Source organism: Lissotriton helveticus, chromosome 7 (genome assembly GCF_964261635.1).
Source record: "Lissotriton helveticus chromosome 7, aLisHel1.1, whole genome shotgun sequence".
In the NCBI taxonomy this organism is placed as follows: Eukaryota; Metazoa; Chordata; class Amphibia; order Caudata; family Salamandridae; genus Lissotriton; species Lissotriton helveticus.
In genome coordinates, this window is record NC_136068.1 from 236,547,266 (window position 1) to 236,572,728 (window position 25,463).

Consider the following 25,463-nt stretch of genomic DNA (forward strand, 5'->3'; position numbering starts at 1 on the left):
GCTGCTCTAGAGGCAGAGAACCAGGTAGGCAGAGCTGATTTAGAGGGAGAGAACCAGGTCAGCAGAGCTGTTTTAGAGCCAGAGAACCAGGTCAGCAGGGCTGCTCTAGAGCCAGAGATCCCGATCAGCAGAGCTGCTTTAGAGCCATAGAGTCAGGTCAGAAGAGCTGCTTTAGAGCCAGAGAACCAAGTCACCAGAGCTGCTCTCGAGCCTAAGAACCAGGTCAGCAGAGCTGCCCTAAAGCCAGAGAACCAGGTCAGCAGAGCAGCTGTAGAGCTAGAGAAACCAGGTCAGTAGAGCTGCTTTAGCGCGAGAGAACCAGGCCAGCAGAGCTGCTTTAGAAGGAGAGAACCAGGTCAGTAGAGCTGCTTTAGAGCCAGAGAAACAGGTCAGCAGATCTGCTCTAGAGCCAGAGATCCAGGTCGGCAGAGCTGCTTTAGAGCCATAGAGTCAGGTCAGAGGAGCTGCTTTAGAGCCAGAGAACCAGGTCAGCAGAGCTGCTCTAGAGCCTAGGAACCAGGTCAGCAGAGCTGCTCTAAAGCCAGAGAACCAGGTCAGCAGAGCTGCTGTAGAGCCAGAGTAACCAGGTCAATAGAGCTGCTTTAGAGCGAGAGAACCAGGCCAGCAGAGCTGCTTTAGATGGAGATAACCAGGTCAGCAGAGCTGCTTTAGAGCCAAGGGACCAGGTCAGCAGAGCTGCTCTAGAGCCAGAGAACCAGGTCAGCAGAGATGCTGTAGAGTCAGGGAAACCAAGGCAGCAGAGCTGCTTCAGAGGGAGAGAACCAGGTCAGCAGAGCTGTTTTAGAGCCATAGAACCAGGTCATCAGAGCTGCTTTAGAGCCAGAAAACCAGGTCAGCAGAGCTGCTCTACAGCATAAGAACCAGGTCAGCTGAGCTGCTCTAAAGCCTAAGAACTAGGTCAGCAGAGCTGCTCTAGAGCCAGAGAACCAGGTCAGCAGAGATGCTGTAGAACCAGAGAAACCAGGGCAGCAGAGCTGCTTTAGAGGGAGAGAACCAGGTCAGCAGAGCTGCTTTAGAGCCATAGAACCAGGTCATCAGAGCTGCTTTAGAGCCAGAAAACCAGGTCAGCAGAGCTACCCTACAGCATAAGAACCAGGTCAGCAGAGCTGCTCTAGAGCCAGATAACCAGGTCAGCAGATCTGCTGTAAAGCCAGAGAAACCATGTCAGCAGAGCTGCTTTACAGCCAGAGAACGAGGTCAGCAGAGCTGCTCTAGAGCCAGAGAACAAGGTCAGCAGAGCTGCTCTAGCTGACACTGACTGACTGACACTGACTGACTGACACTGACTGATTGACACTGACTGGCACTGATTGACTGACACTGACTGACACTGACTGACACTGATTGACTGACACTGACTGACTGACACTGATTGACTGACACTGACTGACACTGACTGACTGACTGACACTGACTGACACTGATTGACTGACACTGACACTGACACTGACTGACTGACACTGTCTGACTGACACTGACTGATTGGCACTGACTGGCACTGATTGACTGACACTGTCTGACACTGATTGACTGACACTGACTGACTGACACTGATTGACTGACACTGACTGACTGACTGACACTGACTGACACTGACTGACACTGACTGACACTGACTGACTGACACTGACTGACACTGACTGACACTGACTGACACAGACTGACACTGACTGACTACTCTCTACTACTCACTATCTACTACTTCTCACTCTCTACTACTACTCACTCTCTACTACTCCCTCTTTACTACTCTCTACTACTACTCTCTACTACTCACTCTCTACTATTTACTTTTTACTACTCTCTACTACTCACTCTTCTACTCTCTACCACTCACTCTCTACTACTCCACTACTCATTCTCTACTACTCGCTCTACTGTTCACTCTCTACTACTCTACTACACTCTACTTCTCTCTCTACTACTCACTTTCTACTATTCTCCACTACTCACTCCACTACTCTCTACCACTCACTCTCTACAACTCTACTAGTCACTCTCTAATACTCTCTACTACTCACTCTCTACTACTCACTCTACTACTCTCTACTACTCTCTCGACTATTCACTCTCTACTACTCACTCTCTACTACTCGCTCTCTACTACTCTCTACTACTCACTCTCTACTCACTCTCTCCTACTCACTCTACTACTCACTCTCTACTACTCATTCTCTACTACTCTACTACTCTCTACTACTCTCTCTACTACTCACTTTCTACTATTCTCTACTACGTACTCTACTACTCCCTACCACTCACTCTCTACTACTTTACTACTCACTCTCTAATACTCTCTACTACTCACTCTCTACTACTCATTCTACTACTCTCTACTACTCCCTCTCTACTACTCTCTTTCTATTACTTACTCTCTACTACTCACTCTCTACTACTCTCTGCTACTCACTCTCTGCTAATCACTCTTTACTACTCGCTTTCTACTACTCTCTACTACTCACTCTACTACTCACTCTCTACTTCTCTACTACTCTCTCTACTACTCACTCTCTACTACATACTCTCTACTACTTGCTCGCTACTACTCGCTCCCTACTACTCACTCTCTACTACTCACTTTCTACCACTCTCTACTACTTACTCTCTACTCCTCTCTTCTACTCACTATCGAGTACTCTCTCTCTACTACTCACTCTCTACTACTCACTCTCTACTACTCTCTACTACTCACTCTCTACTACTCTCTCTCTACTACTCTCTATTACTCACTCTACAACTCACTCTCTACTACTCTCTCTCTGCTACTCACTATCTACTACTCACTTTCTACTACTCTCTACTACTCACCTTCTACTACTCACTCTCTACTACTCTTTACTACTCACTCTCTACTACTCGCTCTACTACTCACTCTCTACTACTCACTTGACTAGTCTCTACTACTCTCTCTCTACTACTCTCTTTTTACTACTCACTCTCTACTACTCACTCTCTACTACTCTCTACTACTCACTCTCCACTAATCACTCTCTACTATTCGCTTTCTACTACTCTCTCCTACTCACTCTACTACTCACTCTCTACTTCTCTACCACTCACTCTCTACTACTCTCTAATACTCACTCTCTACTACAAACTCTCTACTACTTGCTCGCTACTACTCGCTCCCTACTACTCTCTACTACTCACTCTCTACTACTCATGTTCTACCACTCTCTACTACTCACTCTCTACTACTCTCTACTACTCACTCTCTACTGCTCTCTCTCTGCTACTCTCTATTACTCACTCTAATACTCACTCTCTACTACTCTCTCTCTGCTACTCACTATCTACTACTCACTTTCTACTATTCTCTACTACTCACCTTCTACTACTCACTCTCTACTACTCATTACTACTCACTCTCTACTACTCTCTACTACTCACTCTCTATTACCCTCTACTACTCACTCTACTACTCACTCTCTACTACTCTCTACTACTCACTCTCTACTGCCCACTCACTACTACTCTCTACTACTCACTCTCTACTACTCATTACTACTCACTCTACTACTCTCTACTACTCACTCTCTGCTACTCTCTCAACAAGTCTCTACTACTCACTCTCTACTCTCTATTACTCATCTTCAACTCTCTACCTCTCCACCTCTCTCTACCTCTCTTTCTACTACTCTCTGCCTCTGTACCTCTGTACCTCTACCTCTCTACCTCTACTTTCTCTACCTCTACCGCTCTACCTCTACACCTCTACCTGTACACCTCTACCTCTCTACCTCTCTCTACACGCACACATATGCACAGATATATGCATATACATGCATATGCATTTATATATAGGAATGTGTATATATATATATACATACATATATAAACATATATATAATCTGCATATCTATATAAATGCATGCATACATAAACATATACATATACATACATGCATACATATGCATGTTATGTACATGACAGTTTGAAAAACACTAATAAAAGCAAAGCTAAAAAGCCACCTAATTACAAACAGAATTGCTTTAACTTAAACGAGAGCGAGACCTGTTGCATTTTCAATGCTTGTTTACTTTGGCTCCATCAAGAAGGCTCCTCAGTAGGAAATACTTTCGTTATTTTATGTTGATTCCATGAAGAAGGCATTCAGATGTGTCACACATTTGCCATGAATTCAGAATGTTAGCACTCCATTTGCTTCTTAGATCACTGTAGTAAAGCTACTGCTCACCAGGGAAGTCTGCTGCTGGTATTGAAAGTGCATGTTTCAGTCTGCATGTCAGAATTTGTTAATGAAGTAGAAGAGGATTTGAGAAGTCACTCAAAATGTGCCCTCATTTTTCTTTCTGCAGCACTAATCATACTTTCTATGGCAAAATGAACCCCCTCATGTTGTTCCTTTTTAAATTAAATATTTTAAGAGTTACCACTTTATTCCAATCAAGATGGTTTCAGGTGTGCCATACGTTTGTCATAAGTAGGACTGTTAGCGCTCTAGTTGTTCTTTAGAACACTCTGGGAAGCTGCAGTAGAACACAATGGAATCAACTAACAGTCTCTGCTTTTGTTGGATGTTCATGTTTTACTGAGAATGTCAGACTTCATTCTCACATGACTAAGAAAGATAATGTGAATTTACAGAAAATATGCTCTCAGTTTAGCTTATAGATCACCTTCTAAACCTCTGTTGGAAAAAAATGAGAAAGTAGTTTTTTCTCAAACATGATTCCTGATATCCCAGCAGAAGGCTTTTTCATATGGTAAGATCACCTTAGAACACACCACAATTCCTAAAACGAGTATGGTACCATCAACAAATGATTTATAATTTAACTAAAGTCTTAAAACCTTTTATTAACTGCAATGCTTTTTAATGAGGTGCTATCATGTATATTGGTCCCAAGATGGCTGCCAACACTTCTTGGATGAAGTGCTGACAGCCAATCAGATCTCACGATGAGATGTGTGGTTAGGCTCCGCCCAGATATATGTATTTTTTTCCTTTAATATCTAAAAAACAACTGAACCGATTTACACCATTTAACAAAAAGGCACGACTCTGAACCAAGGTCTACATTTCTGTCAAATTTGATGTAATTCTGTTCCGCATTTCGGGTTGTAGCTGCAATTAAAGGTTCCTATGGAAAATTGCATGGGGAAAACACGTTTTGGGACCCCCCTTTTTTCTCGGCCCCGCTTGACGAATCACCCCGGGACGTTTAGGATAGGAGCAGACCGGAGACCCTCTCCAGTTTTTAAAATTTCGCGAAGATTCATCAACCGGCAACAAAGGTATTCCAAATAGAATGTTGCGGATTTCCAATAGAAAATAGGTCCTAACTATAACTACGTACTGGCGACCGCCAGTAGATAATATATATACACACACACACACATATATATATATATATATATATATATATATATATATATATATATATATATATATATATTACCTACTGGCAGTCGCCAGTAGGTAGATATAGTTAGGACCTAGTTTCCATAGGAAATCCACAACATTCTATTGGGAATAACTTTGGCGCCGGTTGATGAATCTTTGTGAATCTCTCAAAGAAGATGGCCCGCTCCGCTCTGCTCCTTCCCTGAAAGTTTTGGGGGGATTCGTGAAGTGGGGGCTGAGCAAAAAGGGGGTCCCAAAACGTGTTTTCCCCATGTTATTTTCCATAGTACGATTAGACACGGCTACAGCCCGAACGGCTGAACGGAATTACAAGAAATTTGACAAAATGGTAGAGTCTGATTCGCAGATCACCCTTTTGTGTAAATGGTGTAAATCCCTCCAGTAGTTTTTGAGAAAATCGAATTTGAAAAAATGTATATATCTATAAGCGCACACCGTGCGCGCACCGTACGCGTACCGTATGAGTACGGTACACGTACAGTACGCGTACCCCGCAAATTTAAAACAAAAACAAAAACATTTTTGGGGCCTTGGGGGTCCTTGTGAGACCCCCTGAGCAGGCCTAAGGGGTCAGGGTGCTTCTACCCTGAGATCTACACATTTGTTTTTCTGCTTTCTTGTGCCTCAGTCTACCGAGGCACAAGATGGCTCCCAACAATTTCTGTTTTGGAGTGTTGACAGACAGTGGCAGCCAATCAGCATGAGCTGCATGCTCATTGGCTTTCAACACTTCAAACCAGGAAGTGTTGGCAGTCATCTTGTGCTCGGTAGACCGAGGCACAAGAAATTAGAAAAACAAACGTGTAGAACACAAAAAGGGGGCAGGGAAGAAACACCCTGACCCCCTAGGCCTGCCCAGGTGGTCCCACAAGGACCCCCAAGGCCCACAAAATGTTTTTTAAAAACCCGGTCTGTTTTTTTTCAAATTACCCCCCGGTGGACCAAATCGTGGGGGCAGAGTGATAAAGAAGTGTGGGGGGTCCCAATCCCCCCCACACTGCCCTGGGGACCGCTGTCCCCTGGGGCAAAGCAACGCAGCCCCCTGGCACATACTGGAGGATCCTGGTGGGCTAATTGGCCCCCAGGGACCCCCAGTATGCAAGGGGAATTAGTTCCCCCTCTGCAAACGTGCCCGGGGGCTGCGTTGCAGAGAGGTGTAAAAAAGGTTGTGGCCTCATTACACCTCTCTGCAATGCAGCCCCCTGGTGCATACTGGAGGTTCCAGGTGGGCTAGTTGGCCCCCAGGGACCCCCAGTATGCAAGGGGAATTAGTTTCCCTTCTGCAAACGCGCCAGGGGGCTGCGTTGCAGAGAGGTGTAAAAAGGGGCATAGCCTCATTACACCTCTCTGAAATGCAGCCCCCTGGCGCATACTGGAGGTTCCAGGTGGGCTAGTTGGCCCCCAGGGACCCCCAGTATGCATGGGGAATTAGTTCCCCCTCTGCAAACGGGCCAGGGGGCTGCGTTGCAGAGAGGTGTAAAAAGGGGCATAGCCTCATTACACCTCTCTGCAATGCAGCCCCCTGGCGCATACTGGAGGTTCCAGGTGGGCTAGTTGGCCCCCAGGGACCCCTAGTATGCAAGGGGAATTAGTTCCCCCTCTGCAAACGCGCCCGGGGCTGCGCTGCAGAGAGGTGTAAAAAAGGGTGTGGCCTCATTACACCTCTCTGCAATGCAGCCCCCTGGGGAATACTGGAGGTACCTGGTGGGCTAGTTGGCCCCCAGGGACCCCCAGTATACAAGGGGAATTAGTTCCCCCTCTGAAAACGAGTCAGGGGGCTGCGTTGCAGAGAGGTGTAAAAACATTTTTTTTTCAATTTATATATAAAAATATGTAATGTCATTCAAAAAATAAAATATCTAAAAATAAATCATTTAAAATAATGTAGTAAATCAGTATAAAAAATATAACAATTAATACATTTAAAGATTATCATTTACAAAACCATTGAAATTCACTGAAAAAACCCATAGGTTTCAGCCACGTTATAGTTAGGAATTACCATTTAAAAAACCTTTGAAATTCCCCCGTTATAGTTAGTTGTACTCACTATAACTCGCGCGCCCACAATCCACTGCTGATGATGTCACATATTACATCATTCATGACATGGTCAGTGACATCACTGATGACATCACTGATGACATCTCAAATGACATCACTGATGACATCATCCTTGTGAAACAGTGGCAGACCTCCTCTCAGCGTAATATAACCCTTGATACACACATTCAAAAATAGAAACTAAAATTTTCAAAAAAATTGAGATACCAATTCTAGTTAGAACAACCTATTCAGTAATTCCAAAATCTACTCACACATCCAGTCATTCGCTAACAGTTCTATATGGGCACTCATACATATACTCACTCATCATATGTACTCATACACCTATACATCTTATTACACACGGACACTCATCTATAGAGTTACTCGCACACAAACTCAGAAGAATCCTGTGGCTTCTGTTCTGCTATTTTGATATGAAAAAAGCTGGAACAAAGCAGAGATCCTTCACTCAGGAAACCAAAAGAGATAGTGAGGGAAGTGGGTGGGGTTTTTCAAAATTTTGGAAAAGAAACTACTATAAACCAATCAAAAATGTTGTTTTCATGTCACATGACTTTACGTGCACGCAACGTGTGCGCACGCATGCGTGAACGTTGCCCGACCGTCGCATATATATGACATTTTACCCGATTGTGTTAAAAGATTTTAAAAATGTGAAAAGGAGGCAGGGAAGAGACTCTCAGACCCCCTAGGCCGTCTCATCGGATCCCTGAAAGACCCCGAAGGGCAAAAACAAATTTTTTTTTGTTTGTTTTTTTAAATTGCGAGGTGCGCGCACGTTGCTCGCACCCTCGAGGCAGAACTGAGTCAAAAACAATAGTGGAGAATGTGAAAAGGGGGCAGGGTAGAGACTCCCTGACCCCCTAGGCCTTCTCAGGGGGTCTCTGAAGGACCCAGAAGGGCAAAAAAACATGTTTTTTTTTAAATCACGAGTTGCGCGCACGTTGAAAAATAAATAAATAATTAATTGACAAATTTGACTGTTTATATTTTGATTGAAGATGTAAACTATACTGTTTCGCTTTATCCAAATCATAAAAACTAGCTGTGCCCGTTGCATATTAAAGGATACAGTCAATGTATTACAATATACAAAGGCAGTTTGTTGGAATATAAATATATAAAATATATAAAAATGTATACAGAAATTAGCATTTTAAAAACCTTGGAAATTCACTGAAAAAACATAGATTTCACACACGTTATAGTTAGGAATTAGCATTGAAAAAACCTTAGGGAGAGGCAGCTATATATGGAAGATTATCAGGATATAAACTAAATGTAGATAAAACACAAGTTGTAATAAATAATAAAATAGCGTTGGTAGATCAAAGAGTCACTGAGACTGCGATATATTTAGGGGTTTCAATTTCCTCCGATATTACAACCATAGTGGAGAAGAATTTACAACCTATAATACGCAAGGCTAAAACTGATTTTAACCGATTAAACAACCTACATTTGACTACAATTGGCCGATGCAACTTGATAAAAATGTCCTTCTTGCCTAAAGTACTTTATCTCTTTAGGTCCATTCCCCTACTATTTGACAATAAATGGTTCAGAGAGCTAGAAGGGGTAACAAACAGGTTCATATGGGCAGGAGGAAGAACACGACGCAGCCAAAAATTTCTGTCGTTGCCCCGAGAACGTGGTGGGCTGACACTCCCCGACTTCAAAGCTTATTATTGGGCAACAGTTTTACAATTTATAAGAGGGATGCTGGGGGGAGATATAACAGATAAATGGAGAGGGAGGGATACGATTCCGGATGTATATGAGCTTTTGGTCAAGGACTCGGATAGTTGGCTGCTTAAATATGATGAGAAAAGCTATTACAAGAAGGTACGGTTTAAAACTCTGGGGGCTGCCATAACCATATGGTCTATCCTTAAAAAGAAGCTAAAATTGGGTAGAATGAACTGTTATACACCACTATATGGGAACCCATCGTTTCCAGGAACATTCAATGACTCCATAATGAAAGATTGGGATAGGCAAGGGGTAAAAACCATAGGAGACCTAGTAGGGCCGACAGGGGTAATCATCACTTATGAAAATGCGCAAAGGCTCTATAATTTAAGGCATAGAGACTTTTATAAATATTTACAAATTAGATCAGTCCTGTCAAGAAAGAGGGGCGGGGAGGTTGATATGCAAAAGGTAGATCTGATGGAAGACTTAAGAAAGGAGTCAGGATGCTCCATATCGCAGTTGTATGTTGAATTATGCAAATATAAGGAGGATGATTCTAAAAAAATGTTTGAGAAATGGGGAACCAAATTAGGGTTGACGGGGAATGAGGCTGAGAAGTCGTTAACAATGTCAAATACGGTGCTGAGAACAACAAATTTGCAAACCCAGCAATATAAAACATTGTATGAACTGTATCATACCCCCCACAGGGTGGCACAGTGGGGCGGAACAAGCGGGATAATCTGTCCAAGATGTCACTCTACCCAAGCTGACACGATTCACATGTTTGCTTCATGTCCTTGTTTAGATAGCTATAAACAGGATTTAGAACAATTTTTTCATACATCATTGGGAATGAATATATCACTGACAGACGAAGTTATGATTTTAGGAGTAGCTAAGGATGGCATGGTAGTTCCTCACTATGAGTTTTTGTATATAGCCATGGTATTAAGTAGATTATGTATAGCTTCGCTATGGAAAGATCCCAGTCCACCTACATTATATCAATGGATTTCTAGGCTGCTGGCGATCTTTACCTTGGAACAGGCTTTATATGAAAAAAAGGGAAGGGTAAGAAGAGAAGTTGCGAGACGAATTTGGGCTCCAATAATAGCATGGAAGCAAAAGCTGGGGGAGTTATAACTATAAGCATACAGTAATATAATTAATAATTTGCTTTAAGTATTATGTTGAATTTGTAAGAACTCGTATGTATAGAATTTACAAAATGGAAGCATGAATTTATGAACTTGTTAAGGAATTAATTTATGAATGATAGTTATCTGATTTTCTTATCCTGATGAAATACATAATGAAAATGTAATTGTAATCTTGATGATGATGAATAAAAAAAAAATTAAAAAAAAAAAAAAAAGAAAAAACCTTAGAAATTCACAGAAAAACCATAGGTTTCACACACATCATAATTAGGAATTAGCATTTAAAAAACCTTGCAAATTCACTGAAAAAACCATAGGTTTCAGACCTGATATAGTTAGGAATTAGCATTTAAAAAACCTTTGAAATTCACTGAAAAAACCATAGGTTTCAGGCCTGATATAGTTAGGAATTAGCATTTAAAAAACCTTAAAAATTCACTGAAAAAACTGTAGATTTTAGGGGTGTTATAGTTAGCTGGACATTTCACTCATACAAAATCATTGAAATTCCTCCGATATAGTTAGTTGTACTAAATATCTCGCGCGCCCGCAATCCGCTGCTGAAGATGTCACATATTACATCATTCATGACATGGTCAGTGACATCACTGATGACATCTCAAATGACATCACTGATGAACTGATGAAAATTCAAGATGCTGCAAATTCTTCTAAAGAACTATTTCAAACAGTCAATGCCCTGATGAGATGCCCACGGGATGTAATGTTCTCACCGTAACAAACATTTGTACATAAAATCGCCACTTTCTTCCAAAATAAGATGCAATCAGTATATGATAGCTTAGAAGAATCAACACACAATATAGGAGAATTAAATATAGCTCAACCCGAATCCAAGGTGGGACATGAAGGCTTGCTATCCTTCTCCCCACTAACAGAAAAAAGGGTAGAGGAACTGCTACTAAGTATTAGTATTAAATTGGGCTCCTCCTTGGATCCGTGTCCGCCATATATATTGCTTATGGCCTCAGCAGCTATCAGCTCTGTCTTATCTCCATTAATTAATAAAATCCTGTCTGATGGAGAGTTCCCCACAACATGGAATAAAGCGTGTATACGTCCACTTCTGAAAAAGCCTAAATTGGACCCACAGGTTGAGATGCATTATAGACCTATCTCCTGTCTGCCTTTTGCAGCGAAAGTACTGGAAAAGGCATTAAACATTGAATTGATGTCATTTCTGGAGATAAACAACCTGCTAGACAACACCCAACATGGTTTCCGTCCTAAACATTCTACGGAAACTGCTTTAATCCTGGCAACAGAAGAATTACGCAGGGTAACAGATGAAGGCAGTAGTGCTGTACTGGTCCTGCTTGATTTAACAGCAGCCTTTGACACGGTAAACCATTCTGTGCTCAATCAAAGGCTGCAGGATGCTGGTGTCAATGGTACAGCACTTTCCCTCCTATCATCATTCTTGGCAAACAGGAAACAAATGATCAACTGGAATGGCCTCAGATCAGAGGAATTTACCCTACCGGGAGGAGTCCCGCAGGGATCGGCCTTGTTGCCAACTTTATTTAATATATATGTTACCCTCTGACCAGGATGGTAAAGAGTCATGACTTTAAGTTGGTATCCTACGCTGACGATACGCAGCTTATAGTATCGCTAGCTAAGGCTGCAGGTTCACGAGCCTTGGACTTCTGTAATTGCATTTCATCCTTGATGAACTGGATGAATGTGAACTTTTTAAAGCTAAATGCAACTAAAACAGAAGTCTTGGAGTTCGGCTCAAAAGATCAAATCTGGAACCAGTTATGGTGGCCTAGTATCGCTGGACCACCTCCGATACCAGTTTCAAAATCCAGGAATTTAGGAGTAATGGTTGATAAAAACCTGACCTGGGTTCCACAGATCAACCAGGTCACTTCAGCTTGCTTTTTTACTATAAAAGGACTGAGAAAGATTCTCCCATATATTCCCTTTGCCTTAAGGAAAACTGCAGTTGTCTCAACCATACTGTCCAGAATTGATTATTGTAATGCCCTCTACCTTGGAATGGGTGTTTCTCAATTAAACAAACTTCAGGCTATTCAAAACGCGGCAGCCAGAGTGCTGCTTGGGTTGCCAAGACGCCACCCTACTTCAACAGCCATAAGAAACCTTCACTGGCTCCCTGTATGTAGACGCATTGAATTTAAGTCACTTTGTCTAGTTCACAAGGCTCTATTTGGAGAGGGTGCTAGAGATGTGCAAGCTCTCTTCTCACATTATGTCCCTACTGAGACTTTGAGATCCTCTTCCCTTGGTCTTGCCCAAATCCCAAAGATAAAAAGAGCACGTTGTGGAGGAAAGCGTTTTTCATTCCTGGCGTCCAAACTCTGGAACACACTTCCGTTACATATAAGAAGTTTATCCACAGATTTGCATTTAGGAAAGATATCAAAACCTGGCTCTTTCCCCAACATCAGTAGGATGCATACATGTCCAAGTTTTCTACTCGAACACAGCGCTAAGATGCCTCGGCATTAGTGCGCTTTATAAGTACAATCAGTCAGTCAGTCAGTCATGACTTCATCCACATGACGATACACCTCATCATACACTAGTATAACCTTTCGTCACTCACTGTAAAATACAGAGTACCATATTTAAATCCATTGACACAACGGTACAAGTTTCCAAAAAACCACTCAGTGATTCCTAGATCTATACACACATCTAATCACTTACCTACAGATTCACTCATACATGCAGTCAATGATCAATAGAACACTATCAAATATACTTATACACCTATATCGACATTACACACCAGCACACATCCTATTCACCTATAAAGTCATCCTATTCACTTATGCAAACAATGGATCATATTTATATTTACTTAGCTATACACTTATACAAACACCACTTTATCTATTCATATAGATAGTAAATTATACTTAGTCTGTTATAAAATCACTATTACAAGTACACAGTTATCTATACAGTCACGCATACAATCAGTGAGTCTTACGTATACTTATTTATAAACAACAACTGACACATACATTGCCTTTTATTTTTCTACTTTGTTGGACATGTACCATTAAGAGAGATATTTGCTCATCACCACACCCATAAAGATATTCACTCACCCAAACAACTGTTATAACATGTAGTCTTAACGTCATATACCTATTAAATCAACAATTCACACATCTTTAGGCAGTCACACACCTCCCACCGAACCACACACACATTCACTCCCCCATACAAATACTTAGTTAACTAATCAATAACTAATATAGACTTTCAAATAGCTAGTAACCAACTGGAGAAGTAGTTTTTACAACAACTGACAAAGTGATACAGATGTTCACAGTTTAGTCACTATCCAATATATTTAGAGAGACACTTTAAATTAGTCAAGTAAACAGTCAATCACACTGCTACTAAATCCTCCATCCAGATATTTATATTTATATATCCACTCATTCTTCAATGCAAATTGCTGTATATATAATACATATTTAAATAACAAAGCAAACCACATTCACTGGATGATGTCATCAGTGATGTCATTTGAGATGTCATCAGTGATATCACTGACCATATCATGAATGATGTAATATGTGACATCATCAGCAGTGGATTGCGGGCACGCGAGATATAGTTAGTACAACTAACTATATCGAGAGGAACTTCAATGGTTTCGTATGAGTGAAATGTCTAGCTAACTATAACACCCCTAAAATCTACAGATTTTTCAGTGAATTTGTAAGGTTTTTTAAATGCTAATTCCTAACTATATCAGGCCTGAAACCTACGTTTTTTTAATATATATATATATATATATATATATATATATATATATATTCCTTGTTTGAAGGCTCTAAGCTTTAGCATCTCTCCTACACTTCTGATATGGGGGGCGATGAGGGGACGCACACTTGATAGACAGCCCCGGAGAGAATATATAATAAAAACATCTTTATGAGAAACCATGCGTTCTCAATCCAAATCCTGTCTCTTAGCCACTACACCCAATTCCCCCCTCCATTCCCAATTCAAAAAAACTAAGGCTAAGCATAAACACCTCCCTACGGTAAATAACATATTTCTCCTCCTCATTTCCTTTTTCTGTGTGTGCTGCATTTAGTAGCACATGTAGAAAGAGAAAAATACCTCTACGGAGATTGTTTTTGTGAGAAATGTGTCCCTTTGTGCACAAAAACAACCCTGCCTATAAATGCCAGCACCCTTGCACCATGGTACAGAGGTGTCTGTGTTGACCCTAGGTAGCACTCAGTACCCCTGTGCAGGGTGATACCAGGAATGCGTTTTATTTTAGTAGATATGGCGCATTCCAGCTCTCTCCCTTTCATTCAGCTCAGCGAATTGTCCGGATGCGTTACATTGCACGACGGTTTGATACTTGTGCCCTGTGTTCTCAGAGCAGTGAGCTCCTCATTCATTCATTGCTCCATGTATTCATCTGTCTAATCACACATCCGCGTCTTCAATCAATGCTCATTCATTCATTTGTTCTTCCCTTTGTGCATTCATTCAGTCATTTGTTTTATTTGCTTCATACTTGATGACTAACACAAACAAAAAAATAAAAGGAGCATGATAATGCTGAATTTTTTATTTTTTTGTTGTGAAACTGAAAATAAAATTCCCCAAAAGTGAGATCGCGTGTTATTTATATGCTGGTAATTGTTCTATTATTCAGAACGCATGCCGTACTGATAATATGGTGTGTAATCTCAGATCACGTTTCCGAAAGTTCCTGTTTTTGATGTGCTGCACCCGGTGGCTCTGTAATGCTATTCCTGTGCTGTGAATGACTGTCTCAGCTGATGTAGGTAACTGATAGCTGTGTTGGTGGATTATGACTCAATGCTTTGGGGGTGTCAACTGGGGATGCACGGGTTGGAACCACCCTGGCAGTGAAGTCAGACTCAGGATCCCAGCGCCTGGCAGAAGTGAACAGCTACGTCTGGACTCATTACAGCCCTGCACACAGATTCCAGCACACGGGGAGGATGAGCTGACAGAAGAAATAATGGCCACGTCAAAGCGTGTGTTTCTGCCGGAGCTCTCCCGCCAATAATTCACCCGAGGGCTTTTGGATGAAGAGAAGAGAAAGAAAGAAAGCAGGACGCGTTGGCTTTTTGTGGTGCTGAAGATTATTTCAGAAAGACTAGCAGGTAAAGGAGATATTGGTGATCGAGTGGGAAGTGAGACTGTGCAGCTGGCTGGACTACTGCTGACAGCAGCTCCGTGTGGAGGGAGATTCCCGGGCTCCGAAGCGCGCGCGCTGCTGATGTTCGCCATGGGCGCACGCAGGGTGCTGTCCGTGGTCCCCACAGTGCTGATGGCTCTCACGTTCCCAACTTTCCGCGTCGGGGCGCAGAATGACACCGAGCCCATAGTCCTGGAGGGCAAGTGCCTGGTGGTGTGTGACTCGAACCCCACCTCGGACACCAAAGGGTCCTCGTCGTCTCCCCTGGGGATCTCGGTGCGCGCCGCAAACTCCAAGGTGGCCTTTTCAGCGGTCCGGAGCACGAACCACGAGCCGTCCGAGATGAGCAACAAAACCCGCATCATCTACTTCGACCAGGTAGGGTGCAGGTGGGAACTAAGGGGTGACTTTTAGAAATAGAAAGAGTAATAGTGCCAAGTTTAAAGGTGTACATAAATGGTACTGGGGGAATGCAGCATACCTGCCTTTTTTTGGGGTGGAGGGGGGCATGTTTTAGCCATGTTCAATTTGAACAGGTAAAACATATATTGAGTAGCGAGACACGTCTAAATGAACTAGTTTACTTGGAGTCAGAGGGGGCTAAGCTCATATTGTGTACCTTATTTCCCGAGAGGGCTTCCTTTTAACCAATTCGGGAAACTGCAAACATATGCATTTCCTCTGAGTTGTGTGCATGTCCACGTATATAAAAAGTAATAGGTTCAAGCTAAGCCCCTCCTCTTTCCACGTTCCGTTTGTCAATGTGTGTGTTCTGCAGTTTGTCTTCTATTTACTAATACATTCTTCGAAATGTATGGTTGTTATAACACATCGGAAATGAGTGACTCTTGAAGTTCAGTGCCTTGAAACCCTCTGTTACAAAGCGCTTTATAAATGAAGTAGTAGTGAACCAGTCAAATGTAAAGCCACCGTGTTACCAGGGAAGATTGTGTCCCTTCAATGTCTGAAATGTGAAATATTATGTTTGCTTGCTCTGAACACTGGTTCCTTTCTCTGTTTACTATCACGGACTCATTTTGAAGTTTTCAACAACTTCACAGAGACAAAAAAAATCCCGAAGTTTATAACACTCACCACCGAAGATTAAACAGAACACGTTGTGCTGCACTGTGCTAAACATCAGCCCCCGATACATTGATAACCACATACATAGTCCACAAACACCCAAAGATCAAGACACGAACGACGTGCTGCTGATTCGCCTCGCTTGTAACTAGGAATGCAGCCAAGCTTTGATGTAACGCACCGCAAAACGCATATTCATAGCGCGTAATGTATTGTCAATTCTAACTCCCTCGATGCTTCAAAAACCCAACATACATTTATACCACAATAAAAGCAGTAGCGACTAGCGATTGACCGACAGCTCAACTCGCCTTAGCCCCATCATGTCTCCGCTAGTGAGGACCTGGCTATATAATAAATGTTGTTAAAGTTCGCCAGAAGCGGTTCCAACCTGGCAATGCCAGTCAGTGACGGGCAGGGAGCTAAAGGCAGCTCTGGTAAACGTGATCATGGCAACCCTCCCCCCCCCTCCCCCACCTTGATGTACCATTGAATCCAACGGTTTCAAGGATGCTTTGGAGGAAATCATGTGTGTAAGAGAAAATGCATGCTTCCTCAAAGATGTTTAGAGGGAGAGGTGTGGCGCAGCGGTCGGGGAGGCTGACTCCAGAGCAGGGGGCTCAAGGTTTGATCACCAGCGGCAGTTCATCCCAGCACCAAGTGACTCTCGGCAACTGCTCGCTTAATCTCCCCCGAGGGGCCCCCAGCGCATTCAAACCCTTAGGGGTGATTAGATCGCGCTTTACAAATACCAGGTTATGTATTTTACCAGGATGGCAGCCTACATTCACTCCCTTTATACCAGATCCCATGTTCCTGAATCCTACCGGGGTTTTTCCTGTATTCCGTGTGGCCAGTCCAGTCCTGATCTAGATAAAATGCGGGCAGAGGGGCAATCATATCCTTCCCTACACTGGAGAGTTCATTTATCGATTATGGTCTGTTTTTCAACAAGTACCTTCTGCACTGGTGTGTAACCGTTAATCCATCTTGCATACTAAATCGATTATCATTCGACCTTCCAATAGATTATATTAAGCGCCATACACAACCCCTAACCAGAAGGGCGAATTATGACACAAAAGAGTAACAGGGCTCAAAAAAATAGTTAAGAGATCCGTGACTGTGTCTGCACGGTAGAGTTCTCAACTAGCAGGCTGTGGTATCCTACTCGGATTACACAGCATTTGGGACAAATGTGGAGACAAAAAGCTTAGATTACTGATCTCTGGTGTAAGCTAAAGGTGAATGCGACGTCATCCTTGTGCAAGACTCAGTGCTTAATTTGGAAAAAATATATACATGTTAAACAAAATCAGTAAGGATAATGAGGCATCGTTTTTTAACAGGCTGCTGCTGTGCTATATGTAGTTAGGTCTGCCATAAACCAAGGATGTCTAATCTTGATTCAACCTCATGGCTCTTTCTTTCACTACCCTGCACTTCCTGTCTCTTTATTTCATTTTTCTAGTTTAATTTTCGGTTCTTACCTTCTCTGTTACTGTTTTCATATTTCCTCTCCCTCCTCGTTTTTTCCTTTTCTGACTTTCTCTCGCTGGTGTTGGCTCAAAGTCTGAGTATGAAAATGAAACCCCATTCCCCAAAAACGAGAACATGTGCCCACCGCCGGCACAAATTAAGCACCACCAGTAGCAAGCCATGTCTCAGACACATTTATGCAGGAGGCACCTGCTGAGCTGCCTCCCTGTTCCTTCGTGTGGAAAGCTGCCTGGGAGACCTAACCTCACTGTCAGTGAGGGAAGTGACTGATATGAACCCATTTTTAAGTCGGAGTAGCTGGAGATGTCCTAGGCCCTCAGTTGTAGAGTCGCTGTTTTCTACGTTCTTTAGAGCCCTCATTTTGCAACCCTGACTCTAAGCCAGCAGGCTGTGGTGCTGCAGCATAAAGCGCCTAAGCCACAATATGCTATTTAAATGTTGCAGTGCTACCATGCAGTAAAATGGCTGTGTAAAACTGCTACGCTAGTTAAACTTCAGAAAACAAGCAAGGCTGCCATGAATAGTTAATGGGATCAGCAGTGGGTGTAAAGCAACTAAGTATCCTGGGCAATAAAACCAGGCATACTACAAGCAAGCACTTCTGGCGATGATGGATCTCCCACTGCTGGTGAGAGGGACTCCACACAGCAAATTGCCAAGGCATTTCAGAGGAAATGAATGGAAAATCGCAGGCACAGAAAGAGCGCGCAACAACCCCGCTGTTCTGCACTTAAATCCCGAAGACTTATAAATCTTTCGAACACTGGCGCGAAGACCGCAGTTAACATCGGTAGAAGGCATTTGTCAGGAAGTTCTTCTTTGTTAATTGGAAAGTTACCCGCAGTGCCGTGTCCCGAGTACAGTTTAAAACATTTCTGATATGTTCATATGTTCTCTCCTTTTCCTCGTGTGATATCTGTCAAGCGTGCTGAAAAAAAAAGCGACCCTGCACTTTTTTTGAAGAGTGAAATTATTTTAATTGGATGATTTGCTGCTTTAGGTGGTTTGAGTCTCGTTCCCACGTGATTTATAGTTGTAGGGTTGCTGCAACGTGAATTAATAGGAATATTCTCATGGCTGCTAGCCAATTACCTTTGCCATTGGCCGAGTGGGGAAGATTTATTAGATTTCCTATTCAGTATCCTCCTTTTTGTGGACAGTGGGCTTGCTGTTAAGCAAAGCATGAAACCAATGCAATAAAATACATTAGAAAAGTCATAAATAGGATAATGTGATATATGATCTCAACAGTATACTTGGTTTTGAGTTTAATGGCTCAAGACTTAGCATTTTTTTTCGTCCTAGGCAGAGACGTGCAGGTATAAATTGAAAGTGACAGGCATATTTAAAGCATATCAAGTATGTACCTTTTCAAATCCTCGTTAATTAAAATGATGAAACATGTTCAAAGAAAACGAACAGAGTGAGTCATTTTTGTATGTTTTTAAGTTCTCACATGTGCCTGTTTTAGGCCATAACAAACCATGGGGTTTGAGCCCTTGCGTCACTTTTACGCCACTGGTGCGTCACTTTTTGTGACGCACCAGTGGCGTCAAAAATGCGCCTTGTTGCGACATATTTACAAAGTGACGCATCTAGGTAGATGCGTCACTTAGTAAACCCCTGCGCCACATTATACCTGCGCCAGGTATAATGTATGCAAGGGGGGGCGTATTGATGCAAAAAAGGGTCGTAGAAGTGACGCAGTGAAATCTCCGAGATTTCACTGCGCCACTTCTAGGACACAAATGCGTCAATTTCTTACGCCTGCCTTACAGCAGGCGTAAGACTGACGCAAGCCCTTTCACATGGGACTTGCCCATGTGAAAGTACACATTGCTGGAGTTGCGTCACTTTTGTGACACACTCCAGCAATGCGTCACTTTTGCGCCATACAGATACGTCAGAAATACTGACGTTTCTGTAACTCCTTGCGCCATGATGCGTCATACTGTAAATATGACGCATCATTGGTGGTGCAAGGAGGGCGCAGTGAAAAGTGACGCATCGCTGTTTTCACGCAGCGATGCGTCACTTTTCATAAATGAGGCCCCATGGTGGCGCCTCTGCCATATCGAATAGGAGGGAGGTGGTGGAGGAAGGGGTCAGATGGTGTTATTGAACCTATTTCTCTCCGGAATTAACATACATTTGCAGCATGCTTATATTGTCATGTGCTACAGTTTCAGTGTTTTTATCAATATAGCATTTTGCCCAATTTCATTACTCAGGCGTGTTTTTACATACAGCGCAGCCGCATGGGCATCACCAGATGACATACTTTTGTTTTTGTGGTTATTATCTTTACAGATCCTGGTAAATGTTGGAAACTTCTTCACACTGGAATCCGTTTTTGTAGCACCAAGGAAAGGAATCTACAGCTTCAGTTTCCACGTTATAAAAGTCTACCAGAGCCAGACAATCCAGGTAGGTTTTTCTGGTTACGATACAGCACCGAGTGTGTTCAGGTTAAGTGTTTCTGGAGTTATGTTAGTTGTGTTAGCTGTGCTTGTTGAACCATTGCTGTGCCTTGGACGTACAGTAGAAAGGACAATGCACTAGATCTTGTCATAGCCTACACGTTCTGCAGTCAATAGGCCTCGACTTCTATCGACCTTCAATCTACTGAACACAGAGCATAATGAACAGAAAAGTACAGCAGTTACTGTAATTACTGACCCTAAGGGACCCAGATGATCTAATTTCAATGGATAATTTGGCAGTGATTCTGATGGTTAACGTAATGTAAAAAGAGAGCTGAGAATATTTGCTTTGAGAGTCATGATAAAACAGTAGTACTTGAAAGCAAAAACTCAACACATATTAATGCAAAAGCATAGGTTTATATGGAGGTTTTGTAAAATGTCAGATCATTTATGTGGCAGTCCCCCACCTTGCTAATCAAATAGTTTATGGCTATACATGGGCTCTTAGGTCATGCAAAGAAATCCATAGCCAGAGGCAGATGTCTTGAAAATGCGCTTATAAACAAGAAGAATCCATAAAATTATGGGATGACGGTGTCCCTACTGTGGTTGGGAGCACGTCTGATGTTTTTGGGTACCCCTCACATACCAACAGGCCCCTTGGTGTCATGCGTCATCATCGGGGTCATCGTATCCCTCTACGGGATACGGCGTGCTGCGACCTGCGTTTGCGCGGGAGCACTCTTTGACTATGTGTGGTGTATTGTGAGGGGTGTTTTTTATATAATATTGTGAGTGAGTGTAGTGGTGGGGTTAGGGGTAGTGAGTGGAGATTAAAAAGGACCTGACTCATGGGTAAACACAAAAAAACTTTAATTGTTCCCCGAGTTGGTACTGTTAAAAAGGATACAAGAGGAAGTGTGGCGTAATATTATGTGCGCCGCCTCTTTGTGTGTGTCAACATGTTTCGATGTAAGAACATCTTCTTCAGGACTGGGGTACACAAAATCCCCACCTTACTCACGTTTTTCTAATCTCTTTCTGTGTGTATACAAGAAAAGTGATATTTACAAGTGAAGGTCTATCAATGTACCTACACTTTAGCCGCTATTTTGCTGACCTGTAGAGAGAAAGGACAACATTTTTTTTTTCAGGTGATCCTTTCCTTCAAAAAGACCATGGGTTTAATGCATCCGTGGTGCTGGTCATGCAGAAAAAGTGCGGTGTAAAAAAAATTTTTGTTGAAAATTATTATTCAGGGCACGAAGGTTTCAATCTACACATAATTAACGTGCCTATTGTGAAAATAATTCTGAAAAATTCGAAAAATGTTCGAAAAAAGGGACACATACAAGACAGACAAACATACAACATAAAGCACACGCTCTAGATTCAGGCCATGTTAAGTGCCCTGTAACATTATCAATGTTTTGTTATTGGTGGTGAGGCCTCTGTGATGTTAACAGTGATAAAAGAAACATACTGTAAAATAAGGAGTTCATTGCTCCATGAGACCGTGTCTGACGTAGGGGTTACCCGGGCTTCCTTACAAATGTCCTTATAGAAGGTAGTGTGGTCTCTGAGTATTTTAGGGCGGGCGCTAGTGTAATATCAAGATTGGTAACACAGTGGAAAGTAAGTGGAATATTAGTCAAACCCTAAGCTATATAGTTGCTGTAAGAGAAGGGTTTCTAGACTTTTGTGATAGTTCCTTAAACCAGACTCAAGGGGCAGAGATGGCAGGCCGGTGGGGAGTGGTCACGCCCACTGGCTGTGGCTTTCTATGCATAGCCTGAGAGGCATCTAGTGACACCTCACTCCGATACCAAGGAGAGACAGATTGTTGCTGCAGACAGATGGCTTTTTATAGCATGCAGGAACTTTGGAATCTGGAGACAATGAAGGATCAACCTCTTTAAGCGATGCATAATTGTGTCAATGACCAACTATTCCCAAAACAAATAACTATATATATATATATATATATATATATATATATATATATATATATATATATATATATATATATATATATATATATATATAATTATAGATGGGTAACAGTGAAGTACAGGGATGTTTTTCAATGAGTGGTTCTGAGTGACATCAAATACACAATGAGAGAGAAGCTAAAGCTGTCTATGATGTCACTCAGAGCACTGAGGAGAAAAACATCCCTGTAATTCACTTTTTACCCAACTATAATGTTATGTTATATACAGCCCCCAAAATCATCTGACCTGCTTTCAACTCCTATGCAGGGTAAGATGAATAACATGGAAGCTATACATGCCAGGGCCTTTGCAATGTATCTGTGTCCCAAAGATAATAAAAAAACAACGTACCTACAATCCTTAACCAACCCCCACCATCTTTCCAGCCTTACTTCCCCTTCCTGGAGTTGTGCTCACTGTTTTCAATTAAGACAGACAAGCTGTGTTACTCAACAAAAAAAATAATACTTGGTAGTAGCAATCCCAAAAGGGATACACTGCACCTCAAGCAGAAAAAGCAGCAGTACAGTTATCAACTAAATATAACCGTGAATATTTGTTGAACAATATAAGATGTCGGGTGCTGAAATAACTGGGAGCACCAACTACCACATGGTGCTGTCGGCAAGTTGCAAGAACATGTACATAAACATATCTATAAGTACAGTTGTAGCACACCCTTAATAGTCACAATGAATTCAATCCGATCATATATCCCATATAAGAATATATCCAAACAGTATGTATCAAAGTCTCAAAGTCCGAAGGCAAATATATCCTATTCCAATCCAACGTTGGTTTTAAAGGACCCTCCACAAATTGAATAAAACAAGACCTCCTTTATGTACGACAAATGCCCAGCAGTTCTTGATGCCAACACGTGTTTTGTCTGTACATATTAGTATTCAGACTTTTTCAAGGCTGGAAAATAAACATCATATAAAGTCCATGAGCTCTTATATCTAACAACTAATACAGGCACTTGTATTATCTATTCCTACTACTCCTACTTGAACCAAGTTATAGAAGAAAGAATGAAGAGACACCATGAATTAGAGTCAACTGCATAGGATACCATATTGGTAGACACCCTATATAATGATAGATGTCAACAACTGTAGAATACAATCAATCATACAAGAAGACAGTTAAAAGTAAATGACCAATAGAGGAGAGATTGAAAAAGAAACAGATAGACCTACAGCAAGGGTGCTGCACACAGTGATGGCGGGATAGGTCCATGATGCCCCATGCATCAAGATTAATGTATTGCAAAAAACACCACATGGTTCAAAGTGATTGGATAATACTCGAAAAAAGAGGCTACTTCAACACCCACCGTACTAGACAACTGAGTCAGGGTTCCACAACGCAACGGGTACTTCTTGTTAGCGGTGTCCATAAATACTCTGCCAATAACATGAATTCATTGTAACTATTAAGGGTGTGCTACAACTGTACTTATAGATAAGTGGTGTTACTCACACAGGCTCTCGGAGAGCTCTGTCAGCCTGGCTTGAAAAGCCTTTATAACGTGGCAAGTGAGTAGGAAGTGGGTAACATGTTTTTTTATCAACTGTTGCTACGTCATAGCAGCTAGTTATGAGATTTATAAGCTGAAATAAACAATGGAGCCACACTATGAAAGGCATACTTAACTATAGCATTACTGGTTTTCCCATAATAATATCTAGTTGCCATTACTGTCCAACATCTTGTAACATAGCTTCAATTGCCGCTCAGTGGTATAAACTGTAAGAAATATGTACACGGTCTGACACTCATTCAATATGGAAGATGCTTTATGGTAAATATGGAGTCATCATTTTCAAGCCTGTCTCTTTTGATCAAATCAAATGTTTATGCTGCCAGTGCCTTTTACCAAACCATTCAACATTGTATATTTAGGCCAATGCAATGGAAGCTCCAAAACCTGCAAAGCAGCTCAATGAATTGTCACACTGCCCTTCTGGCAGAATCTATGTCCTTTTATGCATGATTCTACACCGCTATTGTGCGGACATCATGGGGATCACTATGTTTATGAAGTTCAACCTAGTCTAAATTGGGTTGCAAGAAGCATAACGCTATGAGTATATGTTTTACACAAGATCCCCTAACGCCATGCCCAGAAAGTCTTAACAGATCAAAACAAAAGTCTGTTTAATGTATCCTATTCTCACACTGTATTTGTGGAGCCAATCTAATCACCTATTTGTATGAAGGTCCTTGAAGGGGCAGATTTGAAAGTGAAACAATAGAGAAGAGCCAGTGGAAGGTTTATACAAAGATGAAATAAAACCAGTAGATTTAACTAGTAGATATGTATTAGTGAACTCCACTTGGAAATATGGAGAACACTGGACTATCATGGATATAGCCTTCAGAGTTAAAGTTAAAGAGGCTAATCATAAGCAAAGAGGTACCCAGAGCTCTGGACTGGTAAGTAGCACCTCTGATGGCTTTGGATGCTCTGGGAAGTTTGTGATAATCAAATAGTTTGCTGTAGACTTCTTGGAGATGAAATCTCTTCAGTAGGTGATCTCTAAAAGAGGCTGAGAAGATTTACTCTCCTTTAGGTGCATAATAACTTTGGTTGTATACTATGAGTGACATACTCATACCTGCACTGCAGTGCAGTGCAGTGCAGGTGGCGGGATGGTTGAGTGGAAGAGTGCGATACAGAAAAGGAGTACCTGAGCACCATGGAGAGAGAATTCCATTTTAAGATTTATTTCCTTAAGTGATCAGAGATGTACATATGTATTTGAATCGTTTCCCTTAAAAAAACTAGAAATATTGCCTTGAAAAAGCCCCAGACTTGCATGCCTGTGTAGGGTGAAACACATGTTGGATTACTTTGAGGACTACTCTGAAGGCCTTTCCTTCGGTTACAAATGTTTCATTCATGCAAAAAAA

The 25,463-nt window shown here is 41.9% G+C and overlaps 1 protein-coding gene across 2 annotated transcripts in view; it reads left to right on the forward strand.

Moving 5' to 3' along the window:
* Positions 1-25,463, forward strand: part of CBLN4 (cerebellin 4 precursor) — a 434,996-nt gene that overhangs the window by 245,454 nt on the left and 164,079 nt on the right. Inside the window, exons 1-2 of one of the 2 annotated variants that reach the window (XM_078650478.1) lie at positions 15,299-15,916; positions 20,435-20,551. In XM_078650478.1, coding sequence (XP_078506604.1) covers positions 15,620-15,916; positions 20,435-20,551 — 414 coding nt within the window. In that variant the 5' untranslated portion in view covers positions 15,299-15,619. Of the gene's footprint in view, positions 1-15,298; positions 15,917-20,434; positions 20,552-25,463 lie in introns of those variants that run through there. The other variant, XM_078650479.1, reaches the window with a different exon arrangement.